General features: G+C 44.8%; 1 protein-coding gene across 1 annotated transcript; it reads left to right on the top strand.

Annotated features, from left to right (window-relative positions):
* The first annotated feature begins 3,555 nt into the window (after nt 1–3,555).
* Nucleotides 3,556–11,445, top strand: LOC132593301 (zinc finger protein 75D-like). The gene is made up of 6 exons (XM_060285287.2): nt 3,556–3,686; nt 3,956–4,474; nt 6,005–6,200; nt 7,317–7,443; nt 11,133–11,243; nt 11,426–11,445. The coding sequence occupies exons 2-4, from the start codon at nt 4,064–4,066 to the stop codon at nt 7,331–7,333; spliced, it is 624 nt and encodes a 207-aa protein (XP_060141270.1). The 5' UTR covers nt 3,556–3,686; nt 3,956–4,063; the 3' UTR covers nt 7,334–7,443; nt 11,133–11,243; nt 11,426–11,445.
* The last annotated feature ends 5,906 nt before the right edge of the window (nt 11,446–17,351 follow it).

Genomic DNA, 17,351 nt, shown 5'->3' with positions numbered 1-17,351 from the left:
TTTGTAGTTTATATAAGTCCATGCCACTCTCTCACTTCATCCTAGCTTACCCTTCCCCCTCCCCGTGTCCTCAAGTCCATTCTCTACGTCTTTATTACTGTCCTGTCCGTAGGTTCTTCAGAACCACTGCTTTTTTTTTTTTAGATTCCATATATATGTGTTAGCATACAGTATTTATTTTTCTCTTTCTGACTTACTTCACTCTGTATGACAGACTCTAGGTCCATCCACCTCACTACAAATAAATCAATTTCGTTCCTTTTTATGGCTGAGTAATATTCCATCATATATATGTGCCACATCTTTATCCATTCATCTGTCGATGGACACTTAGGTTGTGGAAGCGGTAGTTACTTTTGAAGAAACTAAGTCCCAACCTGAGATTCTAAGAAAATGAACCTGCTTTGAAATATATTCAAGCAACTTAGGCAGATGCTTTTTTTTTTTTTTTTTGGTCTGTGCTGCGCAGCTTGTAGGATCTTAGTTCCCTGGCGGACAGAACCAGTGCCCCCTGAAGTGGAAGCACACAGTCCTAATCACTGGACCGCCAGGGAATTCCTGTCAGATGCTTATTATTATTATTACCTCTGCTTAATCCTTTTCTCCCCCTCAAAAAGGATCAAGATCTATGCCTCAGAGGAGTGTAACACCAGTCTACCTAAAAGCAAAAATAGCATAATGACCTTGTAATGGTCTTCCATTTTTGTTCCCACCTTAAACTCAGCTCCAGATGAACTGCCCTGGAAAGAAGTTCCCTCAAAAACCCTCAAATGATGCTCTTTATTTACTTTATTAAATGCAATCTCTTCACTTCTATTCCAAGCGCTCCACAGTAGATCCACAAGAACTTATTTTCTAACTCTCTTTCTCTAAATGTACCCGAATTACATTTAGTAAAAAAAAGTACTACAGATTTTCTCACATGCTCATCTCTGAAGCTTTCAAGGCTTTGCTCTTACCTTACCCTCTGCCTGGAATGTGGCCTCATTCCCTGCTGTGGGCAAATCCCTCAAGGATTTTTATAATTTTCCCCAACCCCCAAATCGACTTTCATTTCCTTGTAATTTCCACGGCGTTCAGATTATGTCTTACCCTTTCCTACCTTGTGTTGCTGATATTTGTGAAATTGCCTCAGTCCTTTTGCCAGATCCCTTGAATCAAAGGCTCTGTCCTATCGACTCTATAACACTGGCTACACATAGTAGACTTAATAAATAATCCCTTGACTAGTATAGGCTGACACTATGAAAACACTGACAACTGGAAATACTGGAAGCCAACAACCGAAATACTCAGATTCTCATAAATATGATTCAGTAAATATTTATGGAATGCCTACCTTACCCAGGCAACTCTACCAGACACTATAGGACAAGATGAAAAGAAGGTTCCCATGCTCCAGGGAGCACGCTGTGGTGGAAAAAGCAGAAGACAGGACAAAGGGGCCCTAAATTCCACTGGAGGACCTGCCACTGGTGAATTATGTGACCTCGATCAAGTCACTCCTTATCTCTCAATTCACTGTCAAGGAGATCTATAAAAGGAACCTATTTCACAAGTAAAAACCTACCTCACAAGAAAAAACAGAATCGTGTGTGCACGCACGGCCCAGAAATGAGTACACACGCCTCAGGGGCCGTCGATCCTGACCGGGACAAAACGGCCTCGTACTGTAGGAGGCTGTGACAGGGCCCTGGCCGGCAGGTCGGGCACGGCCGGCTGAGCCGCGGTAAGGTCGGGGGCCCAGCGCACGGAAGGGAACGGTGACCCTCAGGGTGGGGCCTGGGTCACCAGGCTCCGCCGGCAGCCCGAACACGACACAGGAACGACCTGGACGCACGCGCCCCACAGAGCTGGGACGCGAGACGGCGACACAAGGGTGCCAAGCCGCGCGCAGGGCCCTCTAGGCTGGGCGGGCCTGGGGACTCGGTGGCCTTAACTCTTTCTTGCCGCCAGGGCTGAACCCGGGAGGAGGCCGGTCACCCAGGTCGGCCTGGAGCGGCGGCGCTCACGGACCCAGCCGGGGCTGAGCGGGTCCTCCCCGGAAGTGCGTCACTTCTGCCTCGGGTTGGAGCGCGGGTAGCTAGCAGCGCAGGGAGGATTTCAGGTCGGGTGGGGGGGGCCAGGTGGGTCTAAATAGTGCCCGGCCTGCGCTCCCAAACCCCGGGGCCTCGGGGGCCCGCCCCTGAGTGGCGTGTGGCGTGGAGCTGTCCTCCTTAGAGCGGTGGCCGGGCCGGCGGCAACTTGTGGTAGAGCCCCGGGAAGAGGGAGCGGCCTTCACGAAGCCAAGCCGTCCGAGGTAACCTAGAAGCGGCTTCCGCTTTGGCGCCGGCCCCGGAGCCTCCGAGAGACTGCGGCCGCTGCTTGGAGCCGCTGCACAGCGGCCGGTGGTGTTTCCGAGCCGGGCGACAGGACTGTTTGGGGCGAGGCCAGTCGTCAGGCTCGTGAGGCCGCTTTCTCCAACGTTTGTGCGGGTGGCGCCCAGGGCCGCGCGGCGGGAGCCCGCTCGGACACTGCCCGCAGGTACAGTGCTCACGGGCGCGCCCGGGCGGTCGTGTTCACTTTCCCGCCTCCGCCGGCGTTTCCTTTACTGGCTGATGTTACTGCGGGAGAAACGGGCGGTCCAGCCTCAGTCAGATCAGCTTCCTCTGATGCAAAAGCCTGGGAAGTGTCCCCAGCGCCTCAGAGCCGTCGGGAGCCGGCCGTTTGTGAACACCGTGGCTTCCTGGGCAGAATTTCGGTGCCCTTTCTGCTGGATCACCTCAGGGAAAGTGAGCCTCACGAGGCTCTCCTCAGCCTCGCTTAGAGGTCTAAATGAGCCCTGGAGAAATGTAGCGGCTGAATGTAATCATGACCAACTAACATGCTGTCCTTTTTCTTCCAATTGACATTTGGATAAACATTTTGTGAACAAGGATCAGCTGTAATTTTTCCTAGGTCAAGTAACGAGAAATTAAAAATACAGGTATAGGACTTACCTCGTGGCGCAGTGGTTGGGAATCAGCCTGCCAGTGCAGGGGACACAGTTCTAGCCCTCGTTCAGGAGGATCCCACGTGCGGCGGAGCAGCTAAGCCCGTGGGCCACAAATGCTGAGCCTGCGCTCTGGGGCCCGCGAGCCACAGCTACTGAAGCCGGAGCGCCTAGAGCCTATGCTCCTCAATGCGGCGTGGCCCCAGTCGTTGCAACTAGAGAAAGCCCACGCGCAGCAGCGAAGACCCAACACAGCCATACGTACATACATACATACATAAGTGAATTTGGAAAGGAAAGGAAAAATACACAGGTATACATCTTCTTCATGGTGCTCTTTATATGTCTTGCAAAGAAATGCCAAGACAAATGTAGAGCAACTAGTTATTTAATTGGGGGTTGCTTTTGAGAAGAATAAGGCTCCATTTTTCTGATTTATTTTTCTTCTACTCTGGTCTCATTGTTTCAGCTCTCCTGCCAGTTTTCATACAATGGAAAGGAGCACCTCAAATGTTCCAGGAAGTGAAGGCTTCCATCTTCCCAAAAGGATAAAGGTCATAGAAGTTGTACCCTCTTACTGAAGACAGACTAGGACGATATGTTGAAATTTAAGAGAAACTCAGAATATTCTCCTGATCTTTCCTTTACACGGAGAGGATGGCATAGGAAGTGCATCAGTTAAATCTTTGGATAATCCCCAAACTCCTTGGAGCCAGTGGGTACTAGTTTTTTCACCCACCAACTTTTCCTGATTTTTATTTTTTTAAAGGCAAAGTGATTTATTGGCATTTGTCTTTAATAAGCTGTGCTGTATTCAGCTGAATAATAGAAAGAAAATGAGAGAAACAAGGGCCTGGCAGTTGATTTGGGTTTTTTTGGCAGTTGATTTTTAAAGTTCATGTTTCTCTCATAATAAGTAACAAGTAGTAAAGATCATGTGACTTTCTTACTGACATGCACTTTTTTCTGCCCTCAATGCCTTAGGAAGAAGATCGTTTTATTGATTTTGTTCCAGACCAGACTGGGCCTCAGTTTTCAGAGGTAGTGCTGGAGGTGTGTCCAATACAGGAGCAGAATTGTTCCTCGAGAAGAATGATGACCATAGATCTGAAGGTGGCTGAGTACTTGAACCCTCAGATCAGGACTCTGTGGGAGACCAAGGGACCTGTGACAGGGAGCTCCAGTCAGCATAAGAAATATGCCCCCCAAACGGACAGTCCCAGTCCTGAGAGGTCTCACCAGCACTTCCGGAGCTTCCTCTATCATGAAGCAGCTGGACCCCGGGAGGCTGTTGACCAGCTTCTGGAATTATGCCGTCAGTGGTTGAGGCCAGAGATTCATTCAAAAGAGCAGATCTTGGAACTTGTGGTGCTAGAGCAGTTCCTGTCCATTCTGCCCAGGGACACCCAGACCTGCATAAAGAAGCACCATCTACAGAGCATTGAGGAGGCTGTGGTCCTGGTAGAACACTTGCAGAGGGAATCTGGTCAAACGAGGAATGGGGTGAGAAGAAAGATTCCTGTTGTATACAGTGAAATAGGGTGATGGTGGATGTATTGGGGCAATTAATTGAGAAATAAAGTGAAATAGGTAACTTCTGTTGTCCCTTTAGGACATGTAAAGCAGAATGTGAAAGCACAGATCCACAGCCATAGTCAGTGCATATGATTCAGAGATCCTGAGAGAGGCTTCCCTGGCCTTAGGGAGAGAGTTGCTTTTTGCCCTCTTTGGAGCCAGGGTGTGTTGAGGGTAATGAGTCTAGTCTGGCTTGGCGAAGGAGATGGGCCTCAAGTTCTTAGAAACAAACAAAAGGCAATAAGGAGTTGGAGAGGAAGGGACAGATCCAGAAAAGGAGGAATTCCTAGAGACCAAAGAAGAGTGAAGATAGGAAAGAAGGAGAAACCAAACAACTAGAGGAAGACTGCCCAGGAAGAGAAAAAGTAGAAAGAAAACAGGGAAAGAAAGATTTGGAAATCCCAACAGAGTAGCTGAGAGAAGAAAGAGCGTGAGGGATAGTGTCCTCTGTACCGTAGACAAGGGCCTCCACTGCCTTCCCTCAGTGGTTGTTCCTTGGCTGTGCTGTGAGCGGGGATCCAGGGCATGCCCTTGGGCAGGTGGCAGCATACCAGCTAGCTTCACAGGCCTACTGAGAATACCGGGAGGGCACACGTTTTGTGTCAAAATTACTTGAGGATAGGTTGGAGCCCTGACCCTCTTTTTTTTTTTAATTTACTTTTGGCAGCATCGGGTCTTCGTTGCTGTGTGTGGGCTTTCTCTAGTTGTGGTGAGCGGGAGCTACTCTTTGTTGCGGTGCGCGGGCTTCTCATTGCGGTGGCGTCTCTTGTTGCGGAGCACGGGCTTTAGGTGCACGGGCTTCAGTAGTTGTAGCTCTTGGGCTCTAGAACCCAGGCTCAGTAGTTGTGGCACACAGGCTTTGTTGCTGTCTGGCATGTGGGATCTTCCTGGACCAGGGCTCAAATCCATGTCCCCTGCATTGGCAGGCGGATTCTTAACCACTGCGCCATCAGGGAAGCTCAGAGCCCTGGCTCTTTCCTCCCACATTTTTCTCCGTTTCATCCCAATCCTCTGTGAGACTCTTCCCTGGTGGCCATGTGGAAAATCTGGTTGACAGGACAACTTTTAAATTCAATTCCTTTATCTTTTGAGAGAGAAGACAGAAAACCACTAAGGCAAGAATCTAAGTTGGGGGAGAAAATCTGTCAAGGCAGCATGAGAACAGGTGGCCTGTGCAGCCCTGTTAGTGGTCTGAGCTGGGCTGGATGCAGAGGGTGGGGGCTGCTGTCTTGGAGGGCTGACAGTAACCACACCCTTTTTCCTCTTCTGCCAATATTCTTATATTTTGTGTATAGTTCTTGTGGAAAACTGGTGGTCTCGTACTCTTTTAAGTCTTTGTGACATTTCCTTTAGTGTCTCCTTCTTCCCACAGTTTGCACTCTGCTTTTTCCTCCCTCTCCCACCAACTCCCAAACGAAAAGTAAGTTCCATGGTAACAAGGATGGGCATTATTTCTAGGTTGCAGACCATGAGATGGGAAAGGAGGCAGTGCTCTTGGGAGAAACAGCAGAGGTCCCAGGCTTCAAGCTGAAGCCAGCAGAGGCCGAGCAAGTGGGCATGTCCCAGGATGAAGAATTTTGGAATACACACCAGAGTCTACAAGAGCTGCTGATCAGGAATACCCACAAAGAAACTGAGCCCGTATGTGAGAGGGGTAAGGAGCTTCATGTTACTTTTCTTCTCTTGGGAGCTGCGATAGTAATTTAAGCCAGAACACGTGAGCACTTTCTGGTTACCCTGCCCTGTGGATCTACTAATGTAGCCACGTTAGCAATTAGAATGCCCCCCAGGTTATGGTAGAGCAGACCAGTTGTGGTTGAAGGTGGGGGTTGGCCTAAGATACAGAAATCTCCAAACCACAGAACCCTGTTAATAACACTGGGAACTCAGTTTTTTACACTTGATCTTAGCCAAAAGGCTGAGAAGCGATTGGAACTCAGTTTTTTAGAAAAGTGGAGAGGGTTGGGCCCACCTTGTCCTCATAAAATACAGAAGGAATTGGAATCAGAAATCGGTTGTCAGTGGCGGAATGTGAAGAAAATTGTGTACCAGGAAAGAAATGATAAATGATTAAAATCTCCTACTGTATACTGGAGTCCCTGAGTATGTCATTTTCAAATATGTTTAAGCTTTGTCTAACTGAACAATTTGTGTCATGAGAGGAAAATAAAAAGGTTTTTCCTTTTGTTAATTTTGCTTATGAAAACTGGCGAATCTGTTTAGAGGCTGGTAGATATTTGGTTCTCATTAACAAGGAGAAGGCCATTTCTGGGCACCATACACTTTTAAAGGTGTCTCATCAATACTGAAAAACTCAAGGTCTTCTGTATTTTAGAAATGAGCCTAGGATATTCAGAAACAGAAGCGAGAGAGATTTCCTGTGGCTCTCCTTCACTCACAGCAGTGTCTGCTCACCGGATCCTAGCCTTTCCTGAGCAGACAAACACCAAAGACTGGACAGTGGCACCTGAGCTCATCTTGTCTGAGTCCCAGGTGAGCTGTGCTTTCCAGCTTCTTAGGGCTGCCTTTCCCTGCTGCCCTTGACCCACACTCCCCAGCAGGTGTTCAGAGCTGTTAGTCCAGATGTTCCCCACGATTTTGGGCACTTGTTAGTTGATCCCTTGCCTCCTTCCTTTCTGCCTTCTCACTTTTTAAAAATCAAATGCTGTTAGTTCCTTTTGTGACTGGCTTACCATGCAGTTGATGGCTCAGAAGGTTGGGCTGCTTTTGAAGTGGCAGGTACTGAGCTAAAGCCCATTTTCTTCTCTAGAGCTTGTTGACCTTTGAAGAAGTGGCCATGTATTTTTCCCAAGAAGAATGGGAGTTACTGGATCCTACTCAGAAGGCCCTCTACAATGATGTAATGCAAGAAAACTATGAGACTGTCATCTTTCTAGGTAAAGATTCTCCCCTTCCCTTTGCATAGGAGTGGAGTAATTTGTCCTGTTGTTGGCGTACTGAGAATGCACCCCTGTGAGAGAGTCTCTGTTCTAGTAGCTGACTGGTTCTCAACTAGGTGGTGTGGGCAGGGAAAAGGTATATCCAGAACACCAGGGAGCTTTTTCCCAGTGCACATGATCATTCCTTATCCTAAATCTTGATCCTTCCTGCCTTCTTTCCCTCCAAATTGCTCTTCTCTTAACTTTCCCATCTCCACAAAGGACACCACGATTCACCCAATATTTTAGCCCAGAAAACTTGGTCATCCTTTACACCGATCTTAATCAAACCCCAGTAGTATTACTGCATCACTAGTCCTCTTGGCTCCACCTTCACCGTGTAGCCTGAGTCCAACCAAGTCTCAGCCTGCTGTGCTTTTAGCATCGTGGTGTAAGCTAGCGGCATCTCTAACAAGGTCCACCTCAGTACTTTCTATCTGGCACCCCCCGCCACCATTCCTCCCCTCCCGCAGGCTGTTTTCCACACAGCACAGCCAGAATCTTTTAAAAACTGGATCATATCAGGACACTTCTCTGCATCAAAACCTTACTGTGACTTTTCACACATTCAGAATGAATCCAAACTCCTTGTAGAGGCACCCAGGACCCCCCAAATTCTGGCCCCTCCTCACCTTCCTGCCCTCATCTCCTGCCATTCCTGCCCTGCTCAGTCCTCTTTAGCCACACTGGTCTTCTTGCTGTTTCTTTTTTTTTAATATATAAATTTATTTATTTGTTTGTTTTTGGCTGTGTTGGGTCTTCATTGCTGCATGCGGGCTTTCTCTAGTTGCTGCGAGTGGGGGCTGCTCTTCACTGCAGTGCGTGGGCTTCTCATTGCTGTGGCTTCTCGTTGCAGAGCCCAGGCTCTAGGCCCGCGGGCTTCAGTAGTTGTGGTGCATGGGCTCAGTAGTTGTGGCTCGCGGGCTCTAGAGCACAGGCTCAGTAGTTGTGGCGCGTGGGCTTAGTTGCTCCATGGCATGTCGGATCTTCCTGTAACAGGACTCAAACCTGTCTCCCCTGCATTGGCAGGTGGATTCTTAACCACTGCGCTGCCAGGGAAACCCTTCTTGCTGTTTCTTGAACTCACCAAGCTCATTTCTTCCTTTGCATTTCCTTTACTTGGCACACTGGACTCAGTACTACATTTTCCAACACCTCTAATTTTTGTCCAACTCAGGAGAATTCATGTCATGTAAGGAAAAAAACAAGACTTCCTTTTATTGACTTCACTCATGAAAACTGAAGAGAGTCAACTGGGAAACCCATCTTAGGGGCGAGTAGATGCTTGATTCTTGTTTAAAATGAGATAGCCACTTCTAGGTACCACATAACACTTGTAAAGTGTTCCATTTCTACTGAAAGATCAGGATCTTCTATATTTCAGAACTGAGCCTAGGATGTTCAAAGACAGAAGGGAGAGAAATTTCCTCTCACTCTTCTACAGCGGTGCCTGCTCACCAGATCCTAGCCTTTCCTGAGCAGACAAATGCCAAAGACTGGACAGTGGCACCTGAGCTCGTCTTGCCTGAGTCCCAGGTGAGCTGTGCTTGCCAGCTTCTTAGGGCTACCTCTCCCTGCTGCCCTTGACCCACACTGCCCAGCAGGTGCACAGAGGTGTTAACCCACATGATCCCCCTCAGGAACTGGGCACCTCCCAGGCTATTTGCTGATCCCTTGCCTACTTCCTTTCTGCCTTCCCACTTAAAAAAAATTCATGTGCTGTTAGTTCCTTTAGTGACTGGCTTACCATGCAGTTGATGGCTCAGAAGGTTGGGCTACTTCTGTAGTGGCAAGTCCTGAGCTAAAGCCCATTCTCTTCTTTAGAGCTTGTTGACATTTGAAGAAGTGGCCATGTATTTTTCCAAGGAAGAATGGGAGTTACTGGATCCCACTCAGAAGGCCCTCTACAATGATGTAATGCAAGAAAACTATGAGACTGTCATCTCTCTAGGTAAAGATTCTCCCCTTCCGTTAGCATAGGAGTGGACTAATCTATCCTGTTGTTGGCGTACTGAGAATGCACCCCTGTGAGAGAGTCTCTGTTCTAGTAGCTGACTGGTTCTCAACTAGATGGTGTAGGCAGGGAAAAGATCACCAGGGAGCTTTTTCCAAGTACACATTCCTTACACTATTTGGAATTCTTGATCTCCTCTTCCCTCCAAACTTGCCCTTACATCTTGCCCTTATCATCTCCGTAAAAGGAATACCCACTCATCCACTTGCTCAGAGCAAGAAACATCCAGTCATCCTTTACCTTGATCTTGCCATAATACCCCACTAAGTCTAATACATCACTCTTGGCTCCACCTTCACAGTGTAGCCTGAATCTGATCATGTCTCAGCTTATTGTGTTAGCATCCTGGTCTCAGCCAGCAACATCTCTATCAAGGTCCACCTCAATACTTTCTAACTGGCACCGACTGCCACCACTCCTGCCCTCTCAGTCTGTTTTCTACATGGCAGCCAGAGTCTTTTAAAAACTTGATCAGATCGTGACATTTTCTGCTTCAAAACCTTGCAATAACTTCTCGTAAGGTTCAGAATAAATCCAAATTCCTTACCAAGGCTCTCAGGACCCTCCAAAATCTGGCCCCTCCTCACCAGCCTGCTGTCATGTCCTGCTACTCGTGCCCTTGCTCTGGCCTCTTTGTTCATACTGCTCATCTTGCTGTTTCATGGACTTGATGTGCTCATTTCTTTCCCCTTCCCTCTGCCTGGCCCACGTTTCTGCCACATGGTAAAATTCTTATTTTAGGGTTCTGCTCAGATATCACTTTCTAAAAGAGGCTTTTCATACAGCCTTATCTAAAATATCTTCACAGAAGCAGAATCTTAAATGTTCTCTTACCCTGCTTTAGTTTTCTTCAAAACATTTATCACTTCCTGACATTTTATTTGCTTGTTTATTAATGTTAGATTGTCTCACTCTGCACTAGAAGATAAGCTCTGTGAGATCAGGGGGCTTGGCTTATTCACCACTGTATCCTTAGCACATAGAGGGTGTCTGGTGCACCATAGCCACTCAGCACATATGTATTGAATGACTGAGTGATGAATACTTTCCATACTTGGCAATATGATTTAGAGGAAGTCCACTAAGAAATTCTGGTCTGTTTCCTCCACCTGGATGTGAACCAGTGAGCTATGGGAATGGTAGAAATCTTTCCTGATCCAGTGTCTAGTACCTGAGATCTAAATTGAAAGTTGCTATAGTATAACAGGAATCACTTGTGTTTATGATACCCAGCCCACTGACCTTCACATTGACTCCCCTAGACCTGGCCTTATCCAGTATGAGTCTTCCTAAAGACTTAATAGGACCAGGTATATTTCCTACAGCCTCTGCAGTTTGGTCCTACCTTAGTAGAGTATGGGGTTTCTTGGTAGCAGAAGATGGGGATCATGCACTGGATTCCCATGCCCTATATCCTTTTCATTGGTCCAGCTTAGGTTTATTTCTCACTCTCTACTTTGCATATCCACCCACAAATGAAGTATGTTATGAACATGATACCAGATATGAGTCTATCCATTTAACCATCTGGTGTTGCAAACTGTTAAAGTATCCTTTGCTCTTCCTGAAATAGTCTGGAATTAGTGGACTATTGTTGTTACCAATCCTTGACCTCAGTTTTTCCATTTCACAGCCTTATTTGTGCTCCCCAAACCTAAAGTGATCTCCTGTCTAGAGCAGGGGGAAGAGCCGTGGGTTCAAAGATCCCTGGAGTTCAAGGACAATTCTGGAGAGCTGCCTACAGGTAAGTACACCATGGGAAGAAAGGAAATGTGCCTTAATAGGAACTTTTACAAGGGCTTAACATTTTACACTTCTGCTTATCTGTTTTTTTTAAAAATTAGTGTTCATCCAGTTTTTCTCTTCATTACTGTGACTTTCTTGCTCTGTCATATAGTTAGCTGTTTCTTATGTTTATTCCAGCAGGGCTAAAGCTCAAAAATGACACTGAAAATCTTCAGCCTCTATGTCTTTCTGACTTAGAAATACAAATACCAGTAGATATAGCATCAAAAAAGGCCAGATTGAAAGTCCCCCAGAAAACAATGGGCAAAGAAAATCATGGTGATATGCATAGGGTGGGGAAATGGCACCGAGATTTTCCAGTGAAGAAAAAAAAGAAACTTTCAACCTGGAAACAAGAGCTGCTGAAACTTATGGATCTTCACAAAAAAGAACGTGCAGGAGAGAAGCCTTTTAAATGCCAGGAATGTGGGAAAAGCTTCAGAGTTAGCTCTGACCTTATTAAGCACCAAAGAATTCACACTGAAGAGAAACCATATAAATGTCAGCAGTGTGATAAGAGGTTTAGGTGGAGTTCAGATCTTAATAAGCACTTAACGACACACCAAGGAATAAAACCATATAAATGCTCATGGTGTGGGAAAAGCTTCAGTCAAAATACAAATCTACACACACACCAAAGAACTCACACTGGAGAGAAGCCCTTTACATGTCATGAATGTGGAAAAAAATTCAGTCAAAATTCCCACCTTATTAAACACCGGAGAACTCACACAGGTGAGCAGCCTTATACCTGTAGCACATGCAGGAGAAACTTCAGCAGACGTTCAAGCCTTCTTAGACACCAGAAACTCCACCAGTAAAGGGAAGCTTGTTCAGTGTCCTCAGTCTGAAGAAATTCACCAAGTGGAGCTGGACCTTAAAGTTATGAAAAATACAAAATTATGAAGCATGAAGAATTTTTCATCAGTGGAATTTTTCATCAGGAAACTTTGGGAAATAAACATGTTTCACAGAAGGAATCAAGGTTGAGTCTGCAGGGAATGTGTTAGTAGTTGTACTACTTGCTGTTTTTACTAAAACTTTCAGGGATTTCCTTAGCAGGAGAGGTGTTCTAAGAACATTCAGAGTAAAGGGAAAAGCTGTTTTGGGACTGTATTTGGCAGAATAGCAAATGCAGCTTCAAATAGTGGATGCAGCCATGAATTCTTCTGTGGTCACAGAGGTGAATATTGTTGGTTTGCATTGATTTCCCCAGCCACTCTTAAACATACATGTTAGAAACATTTGTAGCATGGTCTTCCAAAACAGAAAGCAATAATATGATGTTTAATTGCATAGCATTGTCTTCCAGGTTTACCAATTTCAGTAATCTCATGGGCAGAAATGAATTCTAATGTAAAATTTTTGAAGAACCAAATTGGATTTTCTTAACTGTCCCATCATCGGGTACTGTTCACAAATTTGGACATTGTTTGAGTTCCTTTTTTAACTTTTTAGCAAATTCAGCTCTGGAATACTATTAGTACAGTTTTTACTGTGATGAAATCATATTTACTTCACCAATAGGGAATCTGCCCAGGTGAACTAATCACTATTGTATGCCTCTCTGGTGGTGGATGGAAAAGGGAGAACACCTCTAAGAAGGAGATAATATGGAAACGGGTTGGAATCTTTAGCCATGTAAAGAAGAATTTTCTCGAGTAAAAGAAACTAGACTGTTTACTTACGTCACAATATCAATAGGATAAAACAGCCATAAAAATGAGCACTTTTCCAAGGTCTAAATGGAAATTAATGGCAATTCAGGATCACCTTCTCAGGTTTTTATCTGTTTGCATTTTAACTTGGCTTTTGTATGTCATTAAGAACAAGGAGGGCTTCCCTGGTGGCGCAGTGGATGAGAGTCTGCCTGCCGATGCAGGGGGACACGGGTTCGTGCTCCGGTCCGGGAAGATCCCACATGCCGCGGAGCGGCCGGGACCGTGAGCCATGGCCGCTGAGCCTGCGTGTCCGTGTCCGGAGCTCCGCAACGGGAGAGGCCACAACAGTGAGAGGCCCGCATACCGCAAAACAAACAAACAAAAAAAGAACAAGGAGAGGGTTATATTTGTCTGGGAACTGGAGTGTTTACTGCACCAGGATCCTATGAGTCACAGGGCATGTTACTCTGGGAATCCAGTGAGCAGGAGACCAGTTCCCAAAAGCAAAGATTTGGGAGAGGATGCTGAGTGGTAGACAAGGACGGACAAATACACATGTATGTTGGTTGACTTACATTGTAACTGTTAAACAGGAAGGGTCATCCTTCTGTTTTCTCCATCGTATCATGTAACAGCCTTAGTGTACACATTTGATAGATTGCAGAAAATCTCTGTAGGCTGTGGATTTTCTTGTAGCTCCACCTTTTATCTACAACAGTGATGCAGATGTGTTCCTGATAGAGCATCTAGGTGTAATCAGGAAAGGAGTTAAACAAGGAAATAAGAGATCCAGAGGCTTGTTAAGACCCCATAGCTAGTGGGTCTGTTGGCTGTCACTTAGCTGCATCAGTCAGGCCTGAGGGCAGGATTAGCAGGACTGATCTGTATGTTGTTCCTGCCCAGCCAGCCTGGATGACATTGTATTGTGTCTATTTCTATTTCTAGCTTGTAAAACATTCCTGTTTCTTGATTGGTTACTGAAACACTCTTAAATCTCCAGTTTCCATATGAAATAGAGATAACACTCAACTCAGGGTTTTTCTGGGGATTAGAGGGGTTGATGAAGGAAAAGCACCTATCGGCCTGGGAAATAGCAGGGTCTCAGTCAGTGTGCGTGTCCTTCCCTTTCCCCTGGTCCCCAGTGGTATGTTGGGTGGACTGACTACATTAAAGGAGCAGATGCATTTGTGGCTGTTGCAGCTCCTTCCAGGAGCTGAGCACTCGTGGTGGTGGTTTGCTCGGTTGATTTGGTCCTTGGCTTCAGTGCTTTATGGTGTAAGTCACCTGAGGTTTTGGTCTGCCGCTTTCAGCAGGATTTCATTTTCTTCTCTTAAGATAACTGTACCAGTATACCAGTGTGCTTATTTTTTAAGCTCGGCCAGCTCTGCAGCTCTGGTCTGCATAGATTTTACCCAACAGTCTCAGCCTTACACCCCTGGGACTCTGTTTCTTCTCCCAAGTTATACATACGGATTTCTTGCTGACATTACATTCATTCATTCAATTTAATGAGGGCCTATTATGTACCCAGGTAGTCTTCTAAACTAAGGATATAGTAGTGGACAAGGAGACAAAATGCATATCCTCATGGAGCTTGTATCCTAGTGAACAGTAAGAAGGGAGTGGTTAGACATTTTTCTCCTTGCAGTTACACAGGATCCTGAGATAGTTTTGAGCAGTAGGTTGTCTGCAGAACTCTCACTTCTCAGCTTAAGCATTTATTTTTTGGTGCAGGACTCTCTAATGCTGTCTTTTCCTGCCTCAGTCATATAAGCACATACAGAGAGAGGGGTCACAAGTCAGAACAGTCTGGAATGCCGAGCCCCCCACATTGTGGAGGGGTATCTGTTCTAGAGAGTCTCCCAGACCTATAATGGACTCTGTAGGAATAAGAAGTCAACTTTTGTTGCGTTAAATCACTGGGATGTTGGTGCTGTGTGTTTCTGCAGCATAACGTGGCCTGTCTTGTTGGAAATGCTAGAACAGATCCAGCACTTGCTGGATGACATATGTAACCCAGCAGATGTTGACAGTCTTCTTGAAATAGGAGAGATGTGAACCTTAGGATGAAACTAACACCATAGAAGGCAGAGCAGAATGATAAATACTCAGGTTTTAGAGACACCACTGAGCGGTAGGATCAAGAATCACCTGACACCTAGAATTGCCCAGGACTTTTTAGCGACACAAATCTATATGTTTCCTCTTATTGTTTAAACCAGAGTGATTGGGATTTCTGTTCATTGTAACAGAAATCATTCTAATACATAGAACAATAACTGATTTAAGATAATATATGTAGGAGAGAAACAATGTTCTTATATATGCCTATTTAAAAGCTTTCATTATGGGGCTTCCCTGGTTGCGCAGTGGTTAAGAATCCACCTGCCAACGCAGGGGACACGGGTTCAAGCCCTGGTTGGGGAAAATCCCACATGCTGTGGAGCATCTAAGCCTGAGCGCCACAACTACTGAAGCCAGCGTGCCTAGAGCCCATGCTCCGCAACAAGAGAAGCTACCGCAATGACAAGCTTGCGCACTACAACAAAGAGTCGCCCCCACTCGCCGCAGCTAGAGAAAGCCTGCGAGCAACAATGCAGCCAAAAATTAATGAATTAATTAGTTAAAAAAAACTCATTACAGAAATTATCAACATATTTAAAATAAAATGACAAGCCCCTATATAGGCTTTAACAATTTTGCTAACTTTTGTCATTTATCCCCTCCAGTTTTTTTTTTTTGCATCTATTGAGTTGATCATATGGTTTCTATTCATCAATTTGATAATATGGTGTATCGCATTGATTGATTTGCATACATTGAAGAATCCTTGCATCCCTGGGATAAATCCCACTTGATCATGGTGTATGATCCTTTCAATGTGTTGTTGGATTCTGTTTGCTAGTATTTTGTTGAGGATTTTTGCACCTATATTCATCAGTGATATTGGTTTGTAATTTTCTTTTTTTTGTAGTATTTTTGTCTGGTTTTGGTATCAGGGTGATGGTGACTTCATAGAATGAGCTTGGGAGTGTTCCTCTGCAATTTTTTGGAGGAGTTGAGAAGGATGGGTGTTAGCTCTTCTCTAAATGTTTGATAGAATTCACCTGTGAAGCCATCTGGTCCTGGACTTTTGTGTGTTGGAAGATTTTTAATCACAGTTTCAATTTCATTACTTGTGATTGGTCTGTTCATAGTTTCTATTTGTTCCTGGTTCAGTCGTGGAAGGTTATACCTTTCTAAGAATTTGTCCATTTTTTCTAGGTTGTCCATTTTATTGGCATAGAGTTGCTTGTAGTAGTCTCTTAGGATGTTTTGTATTTCTGTGTCTGTTGTAACTTCTCCTTTTTCATTTCTAATTTTATTGATTTGAGTCCTCTCCCTCTTTTTCTTGATGAGTCTGGCTAATGGTTTATCAAGTTTGTTTATCTTCTCAAAGAACCAGCTTTTAGTTTTATTGATCTTTGCTATTGTTTTCTTTGTTTCTATTTCATTTATTTCTGCTCTGATCTTTATGATTTCTTTCCTTCTGCTAACTTTGGGTTTTGTTTGTTCTTCTTTCTCTTGTTCCTTTAGGTGTAAGTTTAGATTGTTTATTTGAGATTTTTCTTGTTTCTTGAAGTAGGCTTGTATAGCTATAAACTTCCCTCTTAGAACTGCTTATGCTGCATCCCATAGGTTTGGGATCGTCGTGTTTTCATTGTCATTTGTCTCTAGGTATTTTTCGATTTCCTCTTTAATTTCTTCAGTGATCTCTTGGTTGTTTAGTAACATATTGTTTAGCCTCCATGTGTTTGTTTGTATTTTTTACGTTTTTTTCCCTGTAATTGATTTCTAATCTCATAGCATAGTGGTCAGAAAAGATGGCTTGATATGATTTCAATTTTCTTAAATTTACTGAGGCTTGATTTATGACCCAAGATGTGATCTATCCTGGAGAATGTTCCGTGTGCACTTGAGAAGAAAGTGTAATCTGCTGTTTTTGGATGGAATGTCCTATAAATATCAATTAAATCTATCTGGTCTATTGTGTCATTTAAAGCTTCTTTTCCATATTTATTTTCATTTTGGATGATCTGTCCATTGGTGTAAGTGAGGTGTTAAAGTCCTCCACTATTATTGTGTTACTGTCGATTTCCTCTTTTATAGCTGTTAGTAGTTGCCTTATGTATTGAGGTGCTCCTATGTTGGGTGCATATATATTTATAATTGTTTTATCTTCTTCTTGGATTGATGTCTTGATCATTATGTAGTGTCCTTCCTTGTCTCTTGTAACATTCTTTATTTTAAAGTCTATTTTATCGGATATGAGTATTGCTACTCCAGCTTTCTTTTGATTTCCATTTGCATGGAATATCTTTTTCCATCCCCTCACTTTCAGTCTGTATGTGCCCCTAGGTCTGAAG

Source organism: Globicephala melas, chromosome 15 (genome assembly GCF_963455315.2).
Source record: "Globicephala melas chromosome 15, mGloMel1.2, whole genome shotgun sequence".
NCBI lineage: Eukaryota > Metazoa > Chordata > Mammalia > Artiodactyla > Delphinidae > Globicephala > Globicephala melas.
Note: the sequence above shows the minus strand (reverse complement) of the source record. Positions and strands in the feature narration are given on the sequence as shown.

Excerpts from the sequence above, each read along its gene's own strand:
- LOC132593301 (XM_060285287.2), top strand. The coding sequence starts at position 4,064 with ATGATGACCATAGATCTGAAGGTGGCTGAGTACTTGAACCCTCAGATC. Across the intron at positions 4,475-6,004 it reads CTGGTCAAACGAGGAATGGG|GTTGCAGACCATGAGATGGG; the intron begins GTGAGAAGAAAG and ends CATTATTTCTAG.